The 22966-nt window shown below is 43.1% G+C and overlaps 1 protein-coding gene across 5 annotated transcripts in view; it reads left to right on the top strand.

Moving 5' to 3' along the window:
• The window catches only part of LOC126108889 (zinc finger protein 729-like), a 114798-nt gene that overhangs the window by 16646 nt on the left and 75186 nt on the right, over nt 1–22966 (top strand). For 4 of the 5 annotated variants that reach the window (XM_049914251.1, XM_049914256.1, XM_049914254.1 and 1 more), the window contains exons 2-3: nt 13960–14052; nt 15145–15237. In XM_049914251.1, the coding sequence (XP_049770208.1) occupies nt 13960–14052; nt 15145–15237 (186 nt within the window). Of the gene's footprint in view, nt 1–13959; nt 14053–15144; nt 15238–22966 lie in introns of those variants that run through there. The other variant, XM_049914253.1, reaches the window with a different exon arrangement.

Genomic DNA, 22966 nt, shown 5'->3' with positions numbered 1-22966 from the left:
GGAATGCATTCTCATGCTTTTTAACTTTGGAAAGCCCCTTTGTAAGGCCAATAAGTTGTTCACTAGAGTATGTGACAGAGCCAAGGATTGGTCATCTCCTTTTGTCATGAAGGGAATACATGACATAAAAGTAAACATAAAATTAAACTAAAGGTAAAGCTGTCATCAGCCTGGAGGTTTTGAACACTGGAGTTCTCTACTACACACAGTCCTACTGCCTACAATATGCTGTTATCCTCTTTCTGCTTGTGAACTGATTTACCCAACCAGTTACAAAATACCTGATGTCCAATGATCAAGGACCTTTGGATTTGTAGTGTCACAGTTACCGATTGAACCACCAAATACTAGAAAAGGGCAGAAGCATTAAGCAATAAAGTCTAGAGTTATTCTCATTAGGCAATAATAGCGTTGGGGACATCATACAAAAAAGAAACCTGAATAAATAGTCAAATAATTTTGGATTCCATATGGAATGCACACCAAAAGTAGATGCTGAACACAGGGGAGGTCGCATGACCATAAAGTGTTGTTAGCAGAATCAGCTACACAAAAAACGGTGCTGAACTGTCCCCTCTCCGCCATCTGAATTTTTCATTTATGAAACAGTGGTTTGTCACATGTATAGAAAACGGCAAAGGTCATTCCAGTTTGTAAGGAAAGTCAAAGGAAATACATGCAAAACTACAAATATACCTAGTTGGTGTAAAAATCTTTTTGAATGAGTTTGTAATTCTGTATGATGGCTCTTGAAAAAAGTCAGGTCATCTGTAAGAATGGAAATAGATCCCATAATTACTGGTCATGTGAAACTGTTTAGTCTGCTTATTCACAGTGCTGCCACAGTGTAGTCAGCCTGTAAAATGAGGCCATAGTTCTCAAATAGTATCTGTGGGAAAGATAGTTGATGAGCCTTTCAATGACTCAGCACTTCTGCTATGCAGTTAGTTGTTACCTAATGCCTTTAATTACATGCAAGCAGTAAAATACATTAGAACTGAATGGTGCAAATGGATAGGTGTGACGTACCTGCCATTACAATGCATCAACTGTACAAATACCTTCTCATGTGATGATGTCCAACAGTCATAGCTATGGAATGAAAATGAATATTTCCATAACTGCCTAGTTATTTGTGGCAAAAAGTATTTTAAGGATAGTTATATGTTGGAAATATAAAAATATTATTGAATCGGAGAATCCTACTTTCACTGAATCGGAGAATCCTACTTTCACTAGTGTTAGAAGGGTTCCCACCAATAGCACGTGCTTTCATTTATAGCACAAATTTTATCCATATTCATTCTTTTCCTTCCTCTCCCCATCCACTCTTATGGCACTCCCATCCCAGTGGTGTCTCACCTGTCTGTTCAGTGTACATTCATTGCCTTGCTAAATGTTTGAGGGGTTTCTGCTTCAGGTTTCAGCCAGCTTGGAGTTCCAAGAGTATTTTGATCATGACAACTTTCCTGAAGGGCATTAAATTCAGGAACTACAAATACATCAAGAATCTACTGTTAACATTTTGATGGTAGTAAGGTCTTTACTTTGTATGCAGTCTGATTTCTGTATCTCTGCACTGACTAGCATGCAAACTACTGCCTAGCCTAAAAAAAAGCGTGCTTTGTGTAGTGCACCTCTGACCCATCAAGTATTCCTACAATTCTCTACTTTATAATGCATGTTCAGCAGTCTGCAGTCTGGACACTCAAAGAATCGATGAAGCCTTTGGTTGAGACCCTCCAGTCACTCCAAACCAAAGGAATCGAAACAATTCTGGGAATGTTGATACAAAGTGTGTGTGCTGCATGCACTCAATGAGTGGCTCAGGGGCTCTTCACCATTTGTGCTACCTGTCCATATAAACTGAAGATGACCTCTGATCCCAAATGATGGGCATCATTGCATCATTGGTGCCAACATGAGCCACAACTTGCAGACAGCTACACACTGCATGTTTGATAGCCACAGGCAGAGCATTCTCCACATCTCAGATGAGGCTCCCTGGCAGACATATTCAGTACACATAGGATTCATTGCCAGTTCTGGACACCATTTCCCTAATAAGCTCCTTAATGCATTTAACATTGGAGCTCCTGATTAACTCCCAAACCGCCCTCCACTTGTAGCCGTTTCGACCCTAATGAACCTGCCACTCAACTCACTGTGTCAATGGGTGAGACCAGCCTCTGTATTCACTCTCTGCCTCAAACAGCGCTAACAGTTACCGCCCATCCCTCACCATTTGGTGAGGACAACTCAGCCACATTGGGTACACCACAAGGTGTCTTGACAGCAGATCCATTGAGCAAAATAGGTGACACCTTAGGCATCCCATGTGATGAGCCAGATTCTCGCCCACCGCTACTACAATAGGCAGCAGCCTGAACTCTGCTGAACATGGCAAAAAGCATCTTCAGCTGGTTGTGAACTGAGACCAGCTTCTCCAACTGCACACAGCGTGCACACGTTATATCCATTCCAGTACTACTGTTCAAGAATTAACTGTAAAACACACAGAGAAAGCAATATATAACTTGCTACTGCTCTGATATTTCACCAGAGGAGGCTAATGCATTACTGTGCTGTGTAGTCGTTCATTCAAAAGAATTGAGAGCTGTGCAACAGACTGCAAATACACTTTAAAGTTACTAAAATATGAGAATGCACCTCTTGACTACAAAGACACAGAAGGAACGTAATCATAAAATTAGAGAGAGAGAGAGAGAGAGAGAAAGAACGCTACATATGTAACTTGATTCTGAAACAACCCCGATTAAATTACGGTATTGTTAGCAGTCAAATAATGTACCAAATTAATCTTTGTTTTAGATAATGGTAAGCTAATGCATACATGCTAATTGGTTTTGACTGCTATGGGTGTTGTTTCAGCCAGAATTTAGCTGCTCAATAATGCTACATTCAAGGAGCAGAGATTTTTGACTAAACAAGGTTATGAAACTTAGCCCGAAGTAAAGTTACATATTTTTCGTTAAACATAAATGGAAGGAGTCACTATCACTGCAAAATAAATTTTTATTCATGTCTAATCTTGACACATCAAATATGCATGTTTGTCTATTCTTTTGGACATGTCCAAGGGGACAAACAGTATTATGATCCTGCAGCCACAATGACTCGGGGAACAAAGGAAGTCTGTGGGCATTAATTTAAATCAATGGGGAGGGTTGAAAATTTGTGCTGGACTGGGATTTGAACCCGTCTCATGCTGACTAGCCAGATGCACTGACGACTATGCCATCTGGACACAGTGGTCATCACATCTGCATGGACTACTCTAGCATGCTTCCTGTCAGACCCAATTCTCAGCTTATTCATACACCACTGATGCAGTTCTCATGCTCATGATCCTTATTACACATGGTATCTCACTGGTTCCTGTAATAATTTAAGTGTGGTGCATCTACATTGAAAGGATTATTGGCAGACATCACCTTAATTATATACATGGTGTCTGTTCTTTCAGACATTTCAATGTATCGTCATATCCTGTTCTAACAATCAGAACATATTTTCCTTACTGCAATCCTTTGGGGCAGTGTTGTGGACATCAATGTGTAATATTGGCATTCCATATTTATGATCATTTCTTGGTAAATACAATTGTCACAATATCGTATAATTTTGCTTGCTGGGCTTAACCCACAACAATTGGGATAAACATTCAGGCAGTGCAATATTCCTCCTCTCACTGTGCCATTACAGTTAACGCTGCATCTGGAAGAAGCAACAATGCATACTGGGAACATTAAGTTATTGACTATCGGTACCTGGTATCTTCTACTGGTGTGAATAAAGTAAGCATTTCTTTCAGTAGGTAATTGTGCATCCTGTACAGTGCTCTGCTGGTGTGTTACATACTGCAGTTTGAAGGTCAGTGACAAGCAGTTGCTGGCCATTCAAAACAAACAAAAGACGACTGTGCAATATACTGCACAAATCCACACATTACAGTTTTGTAAACATGAGATTACTCATTGCCGCTACTTAACTACCCTACCATTTTCCACAGAATACGCAGTGGAGATTGCGAAACTAATAAAAGCTTTGATCTGAGCCTTAAGCTCTCCTCCAAATTAGGTGATAGTTGATCTGCAGCTAGACTCTACAAATTAAAAGATGTTCTGCTTCACTAACAAATGTTCTTTGCCTCTTCAGCCAACAGCCAAAAAGTAAGCCTAGGATATCCTCAGAGCCCAGCCAACAGATTTCGTTGTTGCAAACTAGTTACAGTTCTGAGGAGGCCAATAGAACTTTCACCAGATCTCATATGAGACAGTAGCAGATACAGAAAAACCTGAAGGAGGTGGCACTAAAGATATCTTGAGCTACCTTTACTTTTACTGTGATTATTTTTTATTAAGTCACAGGGAAAGTTTAAGAAAGTTCTATTTAAACTGATTATACACATACACAAGGCAATGCGATTGTATGGTACAAAGAAGTTACAACTGTGGTTCTCATCCTTAAATGATCAATTCTATGCACCTATCCTTCCTGGCAAATTGGTTAATTACATTGTCAGTAGGACAATCAGTGTCAGGGTGAGTGCCCAACAGAGCTAAACCAATAAGTTGATCCTCCTCCATTGTTGAGCTCTGCCATGTCTTTGTACTCTACAAAGTCAAAAAACTTATTTCTACTGTAGCAACAGATGTAGGTAGACAGGCAAATATTTTGTACAGCATGTGCAAAGTAGGATAGTCAGATCTTAGGTCACAGAGACAATGCTTGCATAACAAAATCACAATCATTAAGGCGTTTATGCTCGTTTTCTTGTATTGAAGAATCTGTCCCATTAGTCTCTTTTTAATCACAAGGTGTGATTCTTCTTTGAAGAATGGTAGTTTAGTTAAGCACTGATTCAGTTTGTGCAGCAGATCATCACCATCATGTTTCAGTAGTTGTGAACACAAAAGTATGCTGAATTTTAAATGATAAATATTTTCTTCAGCAAAACATTCTCTCATGCTTGTTGTAACATTGTCCACTGTTGGAATAAAAAGTTTTTTCCCAGAATGTCATAGCATCATAATTATGATCGCAGTTTTCCCTGTGTCTTTGTCTGCCTGTAAGACAAGGAACACTCATCTCCATGTTTAACTCTTCCATAACTGCTTTTGCCTCTTAAACAATACTAGAAAAGTGGATATCAGCATTAGCTCTCATGCTGTCATACACACTGAACGTCAAATCTAATCTTGCCTTTGCCATTGCGACATCCAAGATAGAGACTTGTAAGATTTTGCTGACTAGATATGTTATGCACATAATGTCACTCAGTGGAAACAGAGTGATAAGAAACTCAATTAGAAAGAGCTCAAAGGAAAATATTGGTTTTGGCAGCTGTTGTTCTATCCCTTCAACACTGTATTTCTTGAAGAACTTTGCAAAGTGTTCGGAGATCAGCTGCGAATTGAAAAACAGCATCATGTCACTCAACCCATTTCGTTTGACAGTGTGACTGGAGGGAGTGTTATAGGTGACTCCACAAGGTTGCAAACCACTTGCTAGACACTGTAAAGAACGATACTACTTCTTCAATAGTACCAAGTGAGTTTCTCACACTTGTAACTTTCCAACTGTGATAGACAGTGAGGTTGAGCTGATGACTTCAATATGGTGCTACTTACATGTTGATAGCTTTCTTTATTATTGTAGCCACAGTTCCTTTCAATTCTGACATATTAACTGAGCAACCATCACAGCTTATACCCACTCAGTTCTCCAGGTACAGAGAAAGGCTTTCCATTCTCCTTAGAATCGTGGGTACCTAATACTTCGCCAGTAACACTATTCTCTTCATCTTGACACTCTTGAGGTTCATCATCAATGTTTCCACTATAATCCTTGTCGTCATTGATGTCAATAAAACTCAAAAACCTTTCGTGTAATTTGCCGTCACCATCAACATGTCTTGCCGCTAAACTCAGTTGGGCGATGTGCGCTATGTCCATAGTCTCATCGAAGATTATGCTGTTATAATGAGAATTTTTGATTTCTTCCAGTAATCTCGATAACATCCCTGTTTCACAGCATGAAATAAGTTTGTTATACATTGTTTTATGTAAGTGGCATTTGCTTTAGTGGTTTCTAGGTGATGTTTTAGTTGCAAGTCTCCAGTGTCTATTCTAAATCTTAGAAGAGCTCTCTCCCATCATCTGCATGCTCCTGCAGGGTAATATTTTTCTTTCCATGAAATATAGTTGTTTTTATTATAGGTGGAAGACTGTCTCTGTTTTCCCTAATGCTTTCCATTATCTGTCTTGACAATTGATTTATGACCTCAAGTTTGCTTCGTGTTTCCAAAAATAATTTTGCACCTGTTGACACTTCAGTGTGGTACTTGAGCTGAGAGTGAGTCTCGAGGTCACCATCATCAAGTTTGGCAAACTTTGTTAGTGGTTCAGTCACAGGTGTCCTGGCGATAATGGATTTCTTTCCTCCAGCCATTTTATTATTCACAAAAATTGAACAGTTAATGCAAAGTAGTCCCTTTTTAACTTGTACTAACACCAGCCGTGGATATTGTTCAAAATGAACCCGACCTCTCTTGCTATGCTCAGAAGTACGAAAGACATAACCTTTTCCAGGTTTCCTTGGGGCTGTGAGAAGCTTGTGTTTTATATCATCACTAATATTTACTGGTGATAATATATCCAAATAATTGCCAATATCCATAGGATTCAAGGAATCAATCGACGAACTTTGTTGTGGAAGTCTTGATGAAGTGCTGGGCTCCATCTTTACATCTAGTGGTATTCTTGTGGCTGAATAGTGACCAGAATCATCAGATGTTTCTACTTTTTATCTTTATTACATACCGATCCATTTTATTATATTGTTACGATGTAGGTAAATTAGATGCCAATTATTCTCAAATAAACACTTTATTCGCACTGAAAAATGCAACACTGGTACACTTAGCATTAAAACACATTCGTCCATGCCCCCATGTTTCTAATATCACTAAGCACAATACTGACTGAAGTCCGTGGTAATAGCCAATAGTGCAGTTGTTCACTTTTTATCACTTCCAATATATCTTGAAGATTGTAGCTTTCAAACTGACTACCTGGCAGTGACTCTGTTTCTCATATATATGTGGCTCAGTTGTTTTGAGAACATTTGCTGCCACAATGTGAAATGTACTTTTGGCCACTTGTAGGTCACACTGGTGATCTCCCCCCCCCCCCCCCCCCCCCCGCAGCTAAGTTTTCAGCAGGTGCTTGTCTAAGTCACATGGCAGTGGCAGCTACAGCAGGGTTAAGATAAATGACAAAATTTGACAAAATTAGTAAATGAGGGCAATGCTATCACATTCCCACAAACAAGAAAAAGCTAAATACAGATAGAGAAAAGCTTACAATATTGTGTGGGCTTACAATATTGGTTTCCACACAGGAGGACGCACGCAGAAAAAGGAAATTATGAACACAAATATATTTATGCACCTGCTAATATTGCTACTGCAGAAGTGCTGTATTTGTTCCGCACACGTTGTATCACTCAATTAGCTTTTTTTCACCCAAACACCATGAGAATCTTTCAGTTGAATGGACCAAAAAATAAATTTGTTATGCCACTGCTTTTGTAGGGATAAATTTATGATACTGGATATGGTGGATGCAGAGAAAGTCCAATCAGGTAGGAGATTTCAGAAAAATCATAGAAGAACAAATATGGATGTAACAAGAGGGCAGTTGCTGTAAACTTAACTTTGGTGGCGTGCATAGATGTTCACTGACAGCTATAATTGTACCAAGTGTGTGGCTGCATTACACCATTTGACTAGGGAAAGTGGTGGAGAGTAAACCAGCTGTGAATTTGTATTCTACTGCACATAAAACAATAAAACAAGTGGTCACTGCTTTTTACATCAAAGGCCATTTGTTGTGCCTGTTCATCATCACAGAAATTTTCTCTCTAGTTTTGGGTTCCTAGGACGACGACCATGGGTGTCCAGATGGCATATATGTAGGTTGTTTTCCATGACTTCTGATGGATTGCTAGTGGTGCAAGCAAAACGATTACATTTATTTTTATTTGTAGAAATTTAGGTCTAATTCACAGTTACATTTAATTGTGAAATAAATAAATTTATAACTTTCATAGCACCCATAATTCACCACATCACTGTGACACTGGCGAGAAGCAGAAAGTTGTTACAATATCTTACATGTTTTCTATTTTGTACAATAATGATATGGTACTGTTTTTCAGAATGAAAAAACTTTTATTTAAGGAAAAGTAGTGGACTTCTTGGCTTCACCTGGGTATTCATTTACTCCCAGTTCTAATCTCCTTGACCTCAGTTACCTTTCACTCCATTCTCTGTCCATGTCACCTCCCCTCCCCTCCCCAAGGGCCTTTTAGGGTGATTCAGTGACTGAGAAGGTCAAGGTGATGTATACTGATGTGATGTGAAATTGTAGGTCTCCGCCCCCCACCCATGTGGTGCTTAAAGTTTCAGGAATTTGGGCACATCTCTGCATTGCAGCACTAACTTCATCTGTAGAGATTGTGGATGAGTATCACTTGCAAATGTCGTGCGTGCCTCTCTCCCCATCTGTGTCCACTGTGGAAAGCACCACACTCCCTGCTCACCAGATTACACTGTTTTCTAGAGAATGAATCACTTGCAAATGTCCTGTGTGCCCCTTTCCCCATCTGTGTCCACTGTGGAAAGCTCCACACTCCCTGCTGACCAGATTACACTGTTTTCTATAGAATGAAGAAGGTACAAGAATACAAGACTCAGGACAAGCATACTGACAAAGAGGCCAAAAGGAAGTGCAAACAGTTGCCCTCAGCATGTACATAATGTCATATGCTACAGCTACAAAGACATTTCAGTTACTCTTTCTGTAGTGCGCCCTCAGGGCCACTGAATCATCCCTGCCCCCCTGATGGTTTGGGGGCTCCCCTTTTACTGCTTTCTCCACACCTACTTTGGGATTGATAGCTTCCCATCCACCAGGGACATCTGTCCCCACCTCCCAGCCTCAGACAAATAAGTTTCTTCTGGCTTCTCTTGCCAGAAGGGGTCCTTGGGGACACATTCTTCCCTGGGTTGCACTGGTCTGAAACTGGACACCAGCAAGTGGCTGAAGGAGCCAGTGGCTGTTGGTTGCACTGCTTTATGATCATCATCTTTACATGAAATTGATTCAGAGAAGCCCTTGGCATCGTCAAAATCGTCTAAGGATAGGAAAGACAAGAAAAGTGCTTCAAGAAGGAGAAGCTTCCAGTGGACCCTCACACTGGCAAAGCTCACCGGTTCAACTCCTGTGGCCCATACAGGAATCCAGAAACCCCTGAGGCCTCAGTTTGCACCACGCAATGGAACTTGGAATGGAGTTTGCACATATGTTCTGGATACACTGTATAGCAAACTTCAGCCCCTTGATACACCTTTGGAGGCTGTGGCTGCTCGGGTAAGTGCATTTGAGCATAGTACTGTCTGCAGTATTTACTTCCCTCCTGATGATAAAGCATCTCTTGACATACTGGTTGTGTTGGTTTCTCAGCTCCCCCCCCCCCCCCCCCCCATCTTTCCTAATCTTGGACAATTTCAGTACACATAACCCTTTGAGGGTTTTAACCATGATCATCGGTCATTGTAAGGACCTTGGAAACTTATTGGCACAACTTTAACTTTGCCTCTTAAGTACTGGTACCGCCACACTTCAGCATGGCACACAGAGTTTTCTCGGCCATTAACCTTTTCATGTGCTGCCCTTGGCTTCTCCCATCCATCCACTGGGGAGTTCATGATGACCTGTGTGGAAGTGACCATCCACAATATTCCTGTCCCTACAATAGCACCACTACCCTGGATGAATGCCCACATGGGCTCTCAACATTGCTGATGGGAGTGCTTTTTCGTTTGCTGTTGGCCTTGACTCCTCGCCGCATGGAGGCATCAACAAGGCAGTCCAGAATATAATTCAAGCCATTCATTTGGGAGCTGATTTAGCAATCCCCTGTTCCTCAGGCCTGTTCTGACAAGAGAGTACCTTAGTGGTCATCAGAGATTGCAGAGGCCATTAGAGACAGTAGGCAGGCTCCAGCACCATAAGTGGCACTGATCAATGGAGCATCTTATTTACTTTATGTGGCTTCATGCCTAGGTCTGCCACCTGATGAAATCATGTAAACAATGACACTGGTAGCAGCATGTTTCAACCATCGGACCATATACCTGTCCATCGCAGGTTTGACCTAAGATGAGACATGTCGACATATACCAGACACTAGTAGGGCATATCTGCTATTGCCTTGAAATTGCACTGTCTTCACTGACCCAGACACCATTGCTGAACATTTTGCTCTGCAGATGCTTGAGTCTCAGCGTCTGAGAATTATCAACCTGTCTTTCGTGTTCTCAAGCAATGGGTGGAGCAAAAGCAATTATCTTTTACTACATGCCACCTAGAGCTGTATAAAGCTCCATTCATTGAGTGTGAATTCATCAATGTCCTAGCCCTCTGCCCTGATACAGTCCCAGAGCCAGGTCACATCCACAACCAAATGATGAAGCAGCTATGAGTAGATCGTCAGCATCATATCCTTGCCATCTGTAACTGTATATAGAGTGAGGGCCAGTACCCATTGCAACAATTCGAAAGCATCATTGTCACATTGCCGAAACTGGGTAAACGCTTTTAGAGTAGAGCAGTTATCGCCCAGTAAGTTTCACCAATGTTCTCCGTAAATTACTTGAATGCTCAGTGAGCTGGTAGCTGTGTGGTTCTTTCAGTCTCAGAATCTTCTAACTGCATCCCACTGTAATTCTCGCCTAGGCTGTTCCACTACTGGTAATCTGGTTTGCTTGCAGTCTGCCAGCCAATCAGCTTTTTCCCAATGTCAATACATTGTAGCCGTCTTCTTCAACCTGTAAAAGCTCTGTGCCACCAGGAAGTGATACCATATCCTTGCTGTCTTACACGAGTGGGGTCTGTGGGATCCATTCCCAGTTTTTATCTAGAATTTCCTGTCTCAGTGAATATTCTGGGTTCTAGTTGGTGCTTTCCTCAACACTCCCCATATCAAAGATAATGGAGTCCTGCAGGGCTCTGTACTGAGTGTCCTTGTCTTTCTAAAAGGCATCAATGGTCACCTCCAGCTGTGAGGTCATCAGTGTCACCATCCTTGTATGCTGACTGTTTCTGTCTCTTACTATTGTTTCTCTAGTGTGCGTGTCGCTGAATGTAGACAGGAAGGCGCCATATGAAAGACGCCTTCATGGGCACTCACCCATGGATTTTTGTTTTCACCTGCCAAGACCCATGTCATAGTTTTCTGTCAACATCATATGGTTCATCCACAACCAGAACTTTCTTGATGACAAACTACTCAAAGTGGCCGGAACTTAATGCTTTTTAGGACTGGTCTTTGATTCTTAGTTGACATGAATTCCCAGTATTTTGCAGTGTAAGTGAAAGTGCTTGCTGCACCTCAGTACACTTTGTCACCTGAGTAACACCAGCAGGGGTGCATAGTGCACTATCCTGTCTTGGTTATGGGAGTCTGGCATATGGTTCAGCATCATTCTCAGCATTGCGGATACAGGATCTGATGCACCACTGTTGGGTTTGATTTGCAACAGGAGCCTTTTAACTAGTCCTGAAACAGATTACTCATGGAGATTGGGGTCCATTCATTGTGTATCAGGTGCCAACAACAGCTTCTCAGTTATGCTACCTATGTTTGCAACTCTCCTAAGCATCCAAACTATTGTCCCCTCTTTCCAAACACACCACAAAGGTGGCTCGGATCAGGGATTTTGATCGCAGTCCACACCCTGTCCCTCCCCTCTGAATTTCAGTTATTTCTCCGTCCACATCTCCTCTGGGCCCGCTCATGTACACCTCTGTGAGGAACCCATAGGTCACAGCTTTGCCTTGACCCATCATGAGGTCCAAAAGACACAGTCTCTCCTGAGGCCCTCTGTCACCAATTTTTCTCCATCCTCGGTGCATCCTGGAGTTCAGCAGTAGTCTATACTGATTGCTGATCACATGGGCTTTGCTTACACTGTCACGGATCATACTGAACTGCCTTCCTTGCCGGAAGCTGTAATATTGGTAGCCATATCGTGTGTTCTTGAGCATATCCTTTCCTCCACTGGTGGGTCCTTCATTCTTCAGCAACCTCTTGATCAGTTTGAAAGCTTTCAACCAGTATTACCCTCAGCATCCATTGGTCATTGCTAACCAATATTCCAAGTATGCCCTTTAGAAATGTGAATGCTCAGTGACGATTGTTTGGACTCTGGGTCATGTTGGGATGCCTGGGAATGAACTTGTTGATAGCGTGCCCAAACAAGCTACCAGTAAACTGGCTCTGGTAATTAGTAGTCTGGAAACAGAACTCTGATCGGTATGACACCATCAAGTTTTAGGAACCTGAAATATGGAATGGATCACTGTGATTTCAAACAAGCAGTGATAAGGAGACTGAATCTATGGAGGTCCTCCATGCATGCCTCTCACAAACATTCTTCCATCCTGTGCTAGCTCCACATCGGCTGTATCTGGTTGACTCACAGTCATCACTTCCAGTGCCACCGCACTTTCGTCATTCCCGTTCAACAGTGGTCTTTATTTTCCTGTTCAGTGCAACATAGCCACCCTGTGGCAGAATCTTAGTCTCCCTGACTCGTTACCCACTGGGGTTAGGAGATGATGCCTCAGTGGCTGACTTAGTTTTATGTTTAATTCATGAGGAGGGCTTTTACCACTTTCTTTAAGGGACGGCTACTTAAGATTATTGACCCATTGAGGGGTTAGCTGCACACTTTGTTGCCTCCTCTGCCCACACCAGGCTGCAGCTGTCTGGGCATGGTGAACCAGCCCAGTTCTCACCCTACCTGCTCTTTTACTCTTCTTCCCTCCTCTCACATTGATCATTTGTCTCTGTACTTCTCTTGCCCTATCTGTGTTGCTAGTCTTTCTTAGGCACTGGCGTACCTCTGGTAAGTGGTGGGGACTGCGGGATGTATGTCCCCCCATTGCATTCTGCACTCTGCTGCTTCTGGCTGCACCTTGCCTGTCTACCATTTTTCTTTTTGTTCCTTGTATCTGTTTCATTGACCTTTCATAGGCATTCAGGTTTTCTTCCTCTGGATTGTGTGTGGTAGGCTCTCTCTTACCAACAGTCATGTAGATCTGCCTGCCTGTTTGAGGAAGAGGGAGTGGATGATCTAGTAGTTTGGTGCCTTTAATCATTCAATCAGACAACCACTTCTGTCCTCCTGGTATGCTCTCTCTGTCCATTTTTTCCTGCAACCTCCCTCTCTGTCTGTTGTTCTTCCCTGCCTCTTGCCACATCATCCTGCCCACCTCCATAGGAGGTTGCTGCTTCTTACCTTCTTAGTATTTTAGTCTAGATAGTGAGTAATATGTGTACCTGGCGTGGTTGAAGTCGAACCAGTGGTTTAGGAGTTGGTGGAACAAATCCACTTTCATAATATGTATGATTACTGTCTATGCTGGTTGCTGTTTGGTATCTAAGAAATAATTTTGATTGATATTTTGGTGTCAATAACTTACTGTTGTGCTTGCCTTCAAGAATAAACAAAGCTTTGGTTTCAAATATTTGAATTGTGGCACCAATTTTTCTTGCTGCCTGTTTCTAATTGATGAATATATGTGATTATTAGTGATATGGCCATGACAGCTTCTACACAAGATATGTTTGAAAGTTTCTCTCCCTCTCTCCACAAGTCCACCTAGGAACAAGACTCAGAAGCCTTGATGACTGCGTGGCCGCTATGGTCGTAGGTTCGAATCCAGCCTTGTGCTTGGATGTGTGTGGTGTCCATAGGTTAGTTAGGTTTAAGTAGTTCTGAGTTCTAGGGGACTGATGATCTTAGAAGTTAAGTCCCATAGTCTTCAGAGCCTTGATCACTTCACTTTTTTTGCTTTTTTTCAGTTTCTTGAAGACCCATTAAAGACTGACAGCCTTAGTGTTTGGGTAAAGCAAGATCCTGAACTGAAACAAGATGCTGATGGATCTGAGCATAATGTAAGTTTTCACACAAGCAGTTTATTGTGCAGAAAGTGTAGTAAGAATGTCATGACACAAAAATGGGGCATTGAAACTAAATTTTCATGGATGGTGAACAGTTGTAACCTATGATACCAACTATTATCAAGAATGTTCGTGGTCTTCCAGTTGACTCTAGTTAAATGTGTTATTTGTAGGTTATTACGAATGGTAATTTAACTGCATTTGTGACAAGCATATTTTTATGAACCTTTACCCTTTCATTAATTTTTTATTGTGATTCTATGTAATGAATGCCTTAAGTACATATTTGGTGTCAAGGGAGCAAGGAAGACTTCCTCTTGGAAGTAATTGTTAATCTTGTTACATGTCTCTGTGTCGCAGTGCTCTAACAGATGATGTGGAACTGTGATATGTGATGGGTGTATATTCTAGAGTTCCCAGTCACTATTCACTGTAGTAGTTACATCATTACTGAAATCTTGCATTGGCTGTATGTAATTCCTTGTGATTTTTCCCCAGTACACATGACATAAATTTGCATTGTTTCCTAAAGAGTGGTCACTGAAAATACAAGGTGACATAGCAAGAAACTGTGTAAATAGCAGTAAATTTGGTTAATTTTGATGATAATGTGTGGAATGCCATATTTATTTGATTAATAACCAAAAAGTCCTCTTGTTTATGGGTTTACAGCTGGATGATTATTTGCAAGTCTATATTATCTGAGTTTAATTTTTAAATGTTGCCCCACACATATATAAAGTTTGTATATGGGAGTATGACCACCCGATATGTTGTTGCTGTGGTCTTCAGTCCTGAGACTGGTTTGATGCAGCTCTCCATTTTGCCGATAGAGCAGGTCATAGTGCCTCTGGATTATGTGACAGGAATAGAAAGTGAAAGTATGCCAAATAAATAATACAAAATGGCTGCAAGCAAAATCAGAGACATTAGAACTGATTCAGATTCATTCTGACACTCACTGTTCCCAAGCGATAAGAATCTCTGCCAAGTTGGATGATATTCATAAGAAAGGAATATTGAGAGCTGTGTCATATGTACAGAAGTTAGCAAGCAGTTATAATTCAGATTGTTTTCTTCTTTCAGCCTGTTAAAGACCCACTGGGAATATCTTGGTCCACTGATTTTATCAAGAAGGATCCTGAATTAAATTTGGAAATGAATGTAACAGAGAATATTGTAAGTATTCACATCTCTTATGTATTGCTTTGAGTCATGTAATAAGTGTTTTGTTAAGTGTGTAGAGTAAAAGGTGCACTGCAGTGGAATTCTCACAGATTGTCAGTTTTCTGGAACATGTTTCTGTTCTTAATTGTAGAGTATTCTTGTACTCCTGCACTTGACTTTCGTATCACCTGGTACATGCGGTCTGTTTTAAATAGAAGTGGAATGGGACTGGTGGCTGATCTTGTTGATATCATCTATATTGTATAATGGCTGTGTGTGATGGATGCACAAACTTCACATTTAGATGAAGTGTAGGTCCTTTGAGAAATATTCCTCCTTTCAATAACTTCTGATAAATACAATTAAAAAAAGAAAAAAACATTGACTGTTCTTATCTTGTGTGTGTATCATAGTTATTCTTGAGTTTGTCCAAAAAATTTTTGGGGGTTTGAAAAAGAGAGATAAAATTTGTGTCGTAGATCAGCCCTGCTACTTTGGCTAAAACCTGTACATGTTGTGGCAGCTTCTGTGGTATTAGTTATAAAATTTTCAGTGATTAAAAAACTCTGTGTATGGCTTTTGGTGAATAATTGTACATAGATGAAGCCATGTGTGACCTCACCATTCGAGTCATGGCAGATCTAAAGAAGAAATAGCAATTTTTTAAATGTGATTTATGACATTGGTAAGGGAAAGAGATGCTCACAAGAGATGTCACAGGAATGAAATTAGGCAAAGACCGGGAAACATTCAACACACAATTGCAGAATGTTAGGTACTGGCTCACTCTTGATCTTATTGTTCATAAACAAATGTTGCGGTTATAAAGGATTCTTCAGGCACCGAAATGTTGGCTTCGTCAGGCACTGAAATGTGTGGTGATTATACAAGCATAGAGGTCAAGGAACCAAACTATCATGCTAGGGACAGCTTAGACAGTATGTAAAGGAGTGTAGCTGATTCACAGCTAACAGGCCAACACTTAGTGTCACAAAGACTCATATGCCATTTTAAACAAATTAAAGGGATGCATTGGCATCACAAGTAGACAGGACAGTAAGTGAAATGGTAATAGTATCGTTCCACAAGAAGGGTTTTGCACCAATGAGAATGCCACCCATAGTAGTCAGGGGTGTGCATATGAGGAGTTTAACCAAAACAGCGAACTGTAGGGTGTTCTAGGGCATAGCTGTAGTTGTCAAAGTGGCTGGATTGTAGTTGGTGACCACTTACCATGAAAATACAAAAGGTCATACTGGCCTTCATATAGATTCCAAGAGATCACAGGTCGAGCAAGATGGTTCCATGGCACCGGGGCCAGAGTTTCAGGTATAGTGTCCACTGCATGGAGTGCTGCTCCCATACCAAGTGTGCAGAACAGTGTGTTGCTGGTTGTGTGGTCTGAAAAACCAAGTCACGTGGTTATCACTGTAATCACTGATGTGCGCCCCATTTGTTACTTTGAAAATATGCAACTTAGATTAAATAGTGGTAGACACCCGAGCAGCAGCTCCCCCCAGGGGGTCCACAACTCTTTTGTGGATACGTGCATGGCAAGCATGGGAACCTGAGGTAGTGCGGCTCTTTTTCCTTTCCGGGCTGCATACCTTCCTTTTCCACATCCTTCCCCATCCTCCATCCTGCCCCCTCCCCCTTTACCTCCGCCTCTATGTTTCGTGCCTCTGTATGGAGACAGATGCTTGTAACTGTGAGCAGTCTCTCTTCTTTGCTTTCTGTGCTAGAAAGTCTCTGCCCTGCCTTTGTCCTTCTCTTTTACTTGCCTCTTCTCTTTACCCACTTCTCTGCTGCGGCGTTTGAGACCTCTCTTCTTTCCTTTTCTTTGTTCTTCCCTTTCTCTTTCTTTCCTCCCTGTGCGTGTGTGAAGGTTGACCCACGCGTAGTCCGTGACAGTAACGTGTACTTCCCCACCCTGGGTAGACAGACAGGACACGTACCTATCCCTGGTAATGTCCAGGCCCAGGGAGGAGTGATTACCCGAGCTGGTACCTTCCGAATGTGCGAATTGGTCCCTCTGTCCGTTCCTTGGGAGGTCTGACCTGTGGTGTGAACGGTCACCTAATGCGGGAGTGCCCTCAGAGAGGGCCCCCCACAAGGAAGGAGTGCGTCATCAAAGATGCTGGTAATCATGCGGGATAATTCTGCAATGGTTTCCTCTACGTCTACAATTTCTGCTCACAAGCGAAAGTTAAATGAGTCTCAGCTGCGGACAATCCTTCCATCAGTGCAATAGTTCCTTGTTGTTTCTTGTCAGACAAAGGTCAAGACTTGTCCACAGTCAACCCTTTCATTATTCAAAAAGGTGTCGACACAACTGCAGGTCCTGTAAAGTCTTCTTCCCGATTACGGAGTAGCACATTGTTAGAAACAGTCAGTGCCCCCCAGGCACAAAAGTTGCTGCGAACTTCACTGCTACAGACCGTTCCTGTCCGGGTGGAAGTGCACCGCATTTAAAATTCATCCTGCGGGGTGGTTTATACATGCTCATTTGACGGATTGTCCAACAAGGAAATTCAAAACTACCTGTCTGACCAGGGCATAACAGCTGTTCATAGAGTCATGAAAAGGGTTGACAAGGACTTGGTACCAACCTGTACTATCTTCTTGACATTTGACAGTTTATCTTCCATCGAACATTAAATCGGGCTATGAGATAATTTCAGTTCGCCCTTACATCGCCAACTCTACATGTTGCTATCGGTGTCAGCGGTTTAATCATACCAGCCAGTCGTGTTCCAATCCAGCCAAATGCATTACGTGTGGCAAGGATGCCCAAGAGGATGCTTGTCCACCTCCATCCCCTTGTTGCATCAACTGTGTGGGTGATGACACTGCTTCCTCTAGAGATCGCCCCATTTTCAAAGATGAACAGCTTATTCAGGAAATCAGAGTGAAGAAAAAGGTGACTACATTTGCTGCTCATAAGTTATTCGCCAGTCGAAAGCTCACTGTGCCTCCAGCAGGTAAATATAGCACTGTCCTAGCATCTCCTCAGCCTACTAAGGAGGCAGCCACGCACTCTTGTGATCTCACCTTCAGTGTCACGGTCATCAGATTGGCCAGTGCAAAGATCACCTGTGCAACCTCCACACTATCACCTGCTCACTCTACGGCTTACCCTTCATTGGCTTCTGCTAAATCACGAGCCCCAAAATCAGACACCCGGGCTTCCAAAAAAGAGCCTACTCGCGAAGATTTTGTACGTACCCAGACTTCACAACCATCGAAACCTCCCTCATCCCAACGTCCTCTTTCTAAGAAGGCTCACAAGAAACCACGTTCCTCTCCTTCTCTGCCACGGCATGTGTCATCTACAGCGCCACCTGGAGGTAACCGCCCTCGGCCGTCTTCTGTCACCAAGGCGCAGTGCTGGCGGCCGATCAACTGGCCAATCGCTGGTGGCAGGAGCTGCCCCCGAACAACCTATGGATCGGGATCTTATGCCTTTGGCTGAATGCCATTCCACAATGTCGGCTGCCGGCTCTCAGCAGTCGTTGAGTTGAGAGCAACCGTGATAAGATTCTTCCCTTTTCTGTCCACCCTGTGTCAATTATCCATTGGAATATCCACGGCATTAGAGACAATCGGGATGAATTGTCGATCCTCTTATGATGCTACTCGCCGGTCTTCTTCTGTCTTCAGTAAGCAAAGCTGCGGCCCCACAATTGCTTTGTTTTCCCTCATTTTCAGTAAGTCCGGTTTGATCTCTCCTCTGTTGATGGCACTTCAGCACGTGGTGGACTTAAGATTCTTCTCCATGATACTGTCCATTATCACCCAATCCCCTTAAACAGTTCCTTCCAAGCTGTTACTGTCTGCTGTTCCCTTTCTGGATACACCTTTTTTTTCTCTTTGTACCGTATACATTCCATCATCCACACCAATGGCAAGAGCTGATCTCCTTCATCTCCTTGGTCAGCTCCCACCTCCCTATTTGCTGGTTGGGGACTTCAGTGCCCACCACCCACCTTGGGGATCTCCGTGTCCTTGCCCGAGGGGCTCCCTCTTGATTGACGTCTTCCACTAAGTGAATCTTGTTTGCCTCAACACAGGGGAACCTACATTTTTTCTGCCTCCACGGCGAATTTCTCTCATTTGGACCTTTCGGTCGGTACTGTTCAGCTAGCTCGGCGCTTTGAATGATTCACTCTTGCTGATACACACTCAAGTGACCATTTTCCATGTGTCCTTCGATTGCAGCCACAACTGCCTTCTCTGCGCCTGAGATGCTGGAAGTTTGCCCAAGCTGACTGGGCACTTTTTTCGTCACTAGCGACATTCGATGACCGTCACTTTACTAGTGTCAACGATCAGGTGACTCATTTTACAGAAGTTATTCTTACACCCGTGGAACATTCAATACCTCGCATCTCCAATTTGCCCCAGTGTCCCCCAGTTCCTTGGTGGAACAAGGCATGCTATGACGCAATACGTGAGCGGTGACACGCTCTTTGTTTTTCTGTCACCATCCTACTTTGGCTAACTGTTATGTGTGCCATGCCATCGAGTCATCTGCAGTAGCAAGAAGGCAAGCAGGGACTTCTTTACTAGCTCTTTTAACACCTTCATTCCCTCCTCAGAAGTTTGGAGTCAAATCCGACAGTTATCTGGCATGCCTAGTTTCTCCCCGATGTCTGGGCTCACTGTTGCACATGATACCTTAGTGGACCCCGTCGCAATTTCTAACTCTTTGGGTCACCACTTTGCTGAGATTTCGAGCTCTTCAAATTACCTGCCAGCCTTTCTCCCGAAGAAATGTGCAGCAGAAGTGCGACCTCTTACTTTCTCCTCTCAAAATAGCCAAATCTGTAATACTGTCTTCTCCATGCAGGAACTCCAACACACTCTTCTTCTTGCTCTTCCACCCAAGGACTGGATGGTATCCACATCCAAATGTTACTGCATTTATCATTCCGTAGTCTGCGCTACCTCCTTTGCCTTTATAATCGAATTTGGATAGACAGTACTTTTCCTAGAAGATGGTGGACAGCTATTGTCATTCCTGTTCTGAAACCTGGGAAGGACAAACATCTCCCCTCTAGCTATCGCCCCATTTCTCTCACGAGTAGTGTATGTAAGGTTTTGGACCGTATGGTGAATTGCCATTTAGCCTGGTGGCTGGAGTCGCGAAGTCTTTTAACATGTGCCCAATGCGGTTTCCGAAAGCATCATTCTGCAGCCGACCATCCTGTTGCTCTCTCCACTTATATCATGACCAATTTTCTCAGGGAATGCCAAACAGTAGCAATATTTTTTTGATCTGGATAGAGCATACGATACCTGTTGGAGGACAGGCACCTCCACACACTGTTCTCTTCGGGCATTCAAGGTCGTCTGCCCCTTTTTATTAGTGAATTTATGGCATACCACACATTTAAATTGTGGGTGAACACTACTCTCTCCCATACTTTCTCCCAAGAAAACAGGATACCCCAGAGCTCCATGCTAAGTGTTGTACTTGTTTGCCATCGCCATAAATCCAATTATCGATTGTCTCTTTCCCGATGTCTCGGGCTCCCTCTTTGTGGACAATTTTGCAAGGTACTACAGCTCTCAACAGACCAGTCTTCTTGAATGACGTCTTCAAGGATGTCTCGATCACCTCCACTCTTGGAGCATTGAAACCAGCTTCCGCTTTTCTCCCAGTAAGACTGTTTGTGTCAATTTTTGGTGTCGTACAGAGTTTCTTCCGACATCCCTACATCTAGGACCTGTTGACCTTCTGTTCACAGACGTCGCTAAGTTCTTGGGTCTTATGTTTGAAAGAAAACTGTGCTGGTCCTCCCAAGTTTCTTATCTTTCGGCTTGCCTTCTCTGCCTCTATTGCACCTTAATGCGCTCGAAATTGGGCTATGGAAGCATAGTTTACTCCTCTGCTTGGCCGTCTATTCTTCGGTGTCTCGACTCTGTCCACCACCATGGATTGTGTTTAGCATCTGGAGCTTTTTACACCAGCCCTGTGGAAAGCCTTTATGCAAAGATTGCTGAACCTCTGCTGTCCAATTAGCGAGTTGCCCTTCTGAGTTGTTTTGCAAGCCATGTCTCCCATGCCTGCTAATCTGGCCCATGACCTTTTTTTCAATGCCGCCTTGGATTTAGGGTATGCAGGCCACCCTTCCTCTCTACTACCACCAGGTTTCCATTTCCGTAAAGTGCTACATTCTATTTTCTTCCTTTTTCCTAAAACTTGCTTGACAGCTGGGGGTACAGCACTGCCTTGGCTGTGCCGCCAGACCTGCCTGCTCCGTGACCTTTGTCAGCGTCCCAAGTATGGTACCCCTTCTCTCATTTATCATCGGGCATTTGCTACTCTATGCGCACAAATGAAGTATGCCACAGTTATTTACACTGACGGCTCAAAAACATCACTTGGTGTTCGGAGTGTCTATATTGTTGGCGATACCCATAATCAATTTCAACTTCCTGACCAGTGTTTGGTTTTCACTGCGGAGCTTTCCGCTGTTCTCCAGGCTGTCCAATACATCTGTCGCCATCAGTGGGTACAGTATATTATACGCTCAGGTTCGCTCAGCTCTCTCCTCAGTCTCCAAGCTCTTTACCCTGTCCACCCTCTGGTCCACCGGATTCAGGACTGCCTCCACTTGGGGGGGGGGGGGGGGGGGAATCTCTGTGACATTCCTCTGGATCCCAGGGCACATTGGTATCCGTGGAAACGAGATGGCCGATATAGCCGCCAAAGCTGCAGTCTCTCTTCTTCAACGTGCTGTTCGCATGGTTCCCTTCACCGATCTACAGAGTGTTTTATGTCTTCGTGTTGCTCTTTTATGGCATGCACATTAGTCTGCACTTCTCAATAATAAATTGTGGGATGTGAAATCTCTTTCCTGTACTTGGACCTCTTCCTCCTGAACTCGTCATCGGGAGGAGGTAATTTTAACTAGACTCTGGATAGGGCACTGTCTTTTTGGCCATTGACACCGTTTAAGTGGTGATCCTCCCCCACTTTGTCTCCACTGCTCTCAACTGTGGACGGTGAGACACTTTTTACTTCAGTGCCTCAGTGACCCTATTTTACTCCACTAAGTGCCTGTTTACAGCTGTTACCTGACATATCTTCCATTTTAGCAGATGACACTTGATCAGCCGATCGCGTCCTCGGGTTTATCAGTGTCAGTGAGATGATGGTCATTTGAAGCTCTTTTTGGGGAAAACAACCCCCCCCCCCACCCCCTCTTCTGTAGTGGTTTTCTAAGCTATCCTTCTTCTTTTAGTTTCCCCACTTTTTAAGTTTCACTCCCATTGTTGCTAATTTCCAATTTTTTTACCTTTCCCTAAGCCACAAACTGGACACTAATGACTGTAGCGGTTTTGTGCCCTAAAACTACACTCCTGGAAATTGAAATAAGAACACCGTGAATTCATTGTCCCAGGAAGGGGAAACTTTATTGACACATTCCTGGGATCATATACATCACATGATCACACTGACAGAACCACAGGCACATAGACACAGGCAACAGAGCATGCACAATGTCGGCACTAGTACAGTGTATATCCACCTTTCGCAGCAATGCAGGCTGCTATTCTCCCATGGAGACGATCGTAGAGATGCTGGATGTAGTCCTGTGGAACGGCTTGCCATGCCATTTCCGCCTGGCGCCTCAGTTGGACCATCGTTCGTGCTGGACGTGCAGACCGCGTGAGACGACGCTTCATCCAGTCCCAAACATGCTCAATGGGGGACAGATCCGCAGATCTTGCT

The sequence above is a fragment of the Schistocerca cancellata genome, chromosome 11 (assembly GCF_023864275.1).
Source record: "Schistocerca cancellata isolate TAMUIC-IGC-003103 chromosome 11, iqSchCanc2.1, whole genome shotgun sequence".
Lineage (NCBI taxonomy): Eukaryota > Metazoa > Arthropoda > Insecta > Orthoptera > Acrididae > Schistocerca > Schistocerca cancellata.
The sequence above is the reverse complement of the archived record's forward strand: the minus strand, read 5'-3'. Positions and strand labels throughout refer to the sequence as shown.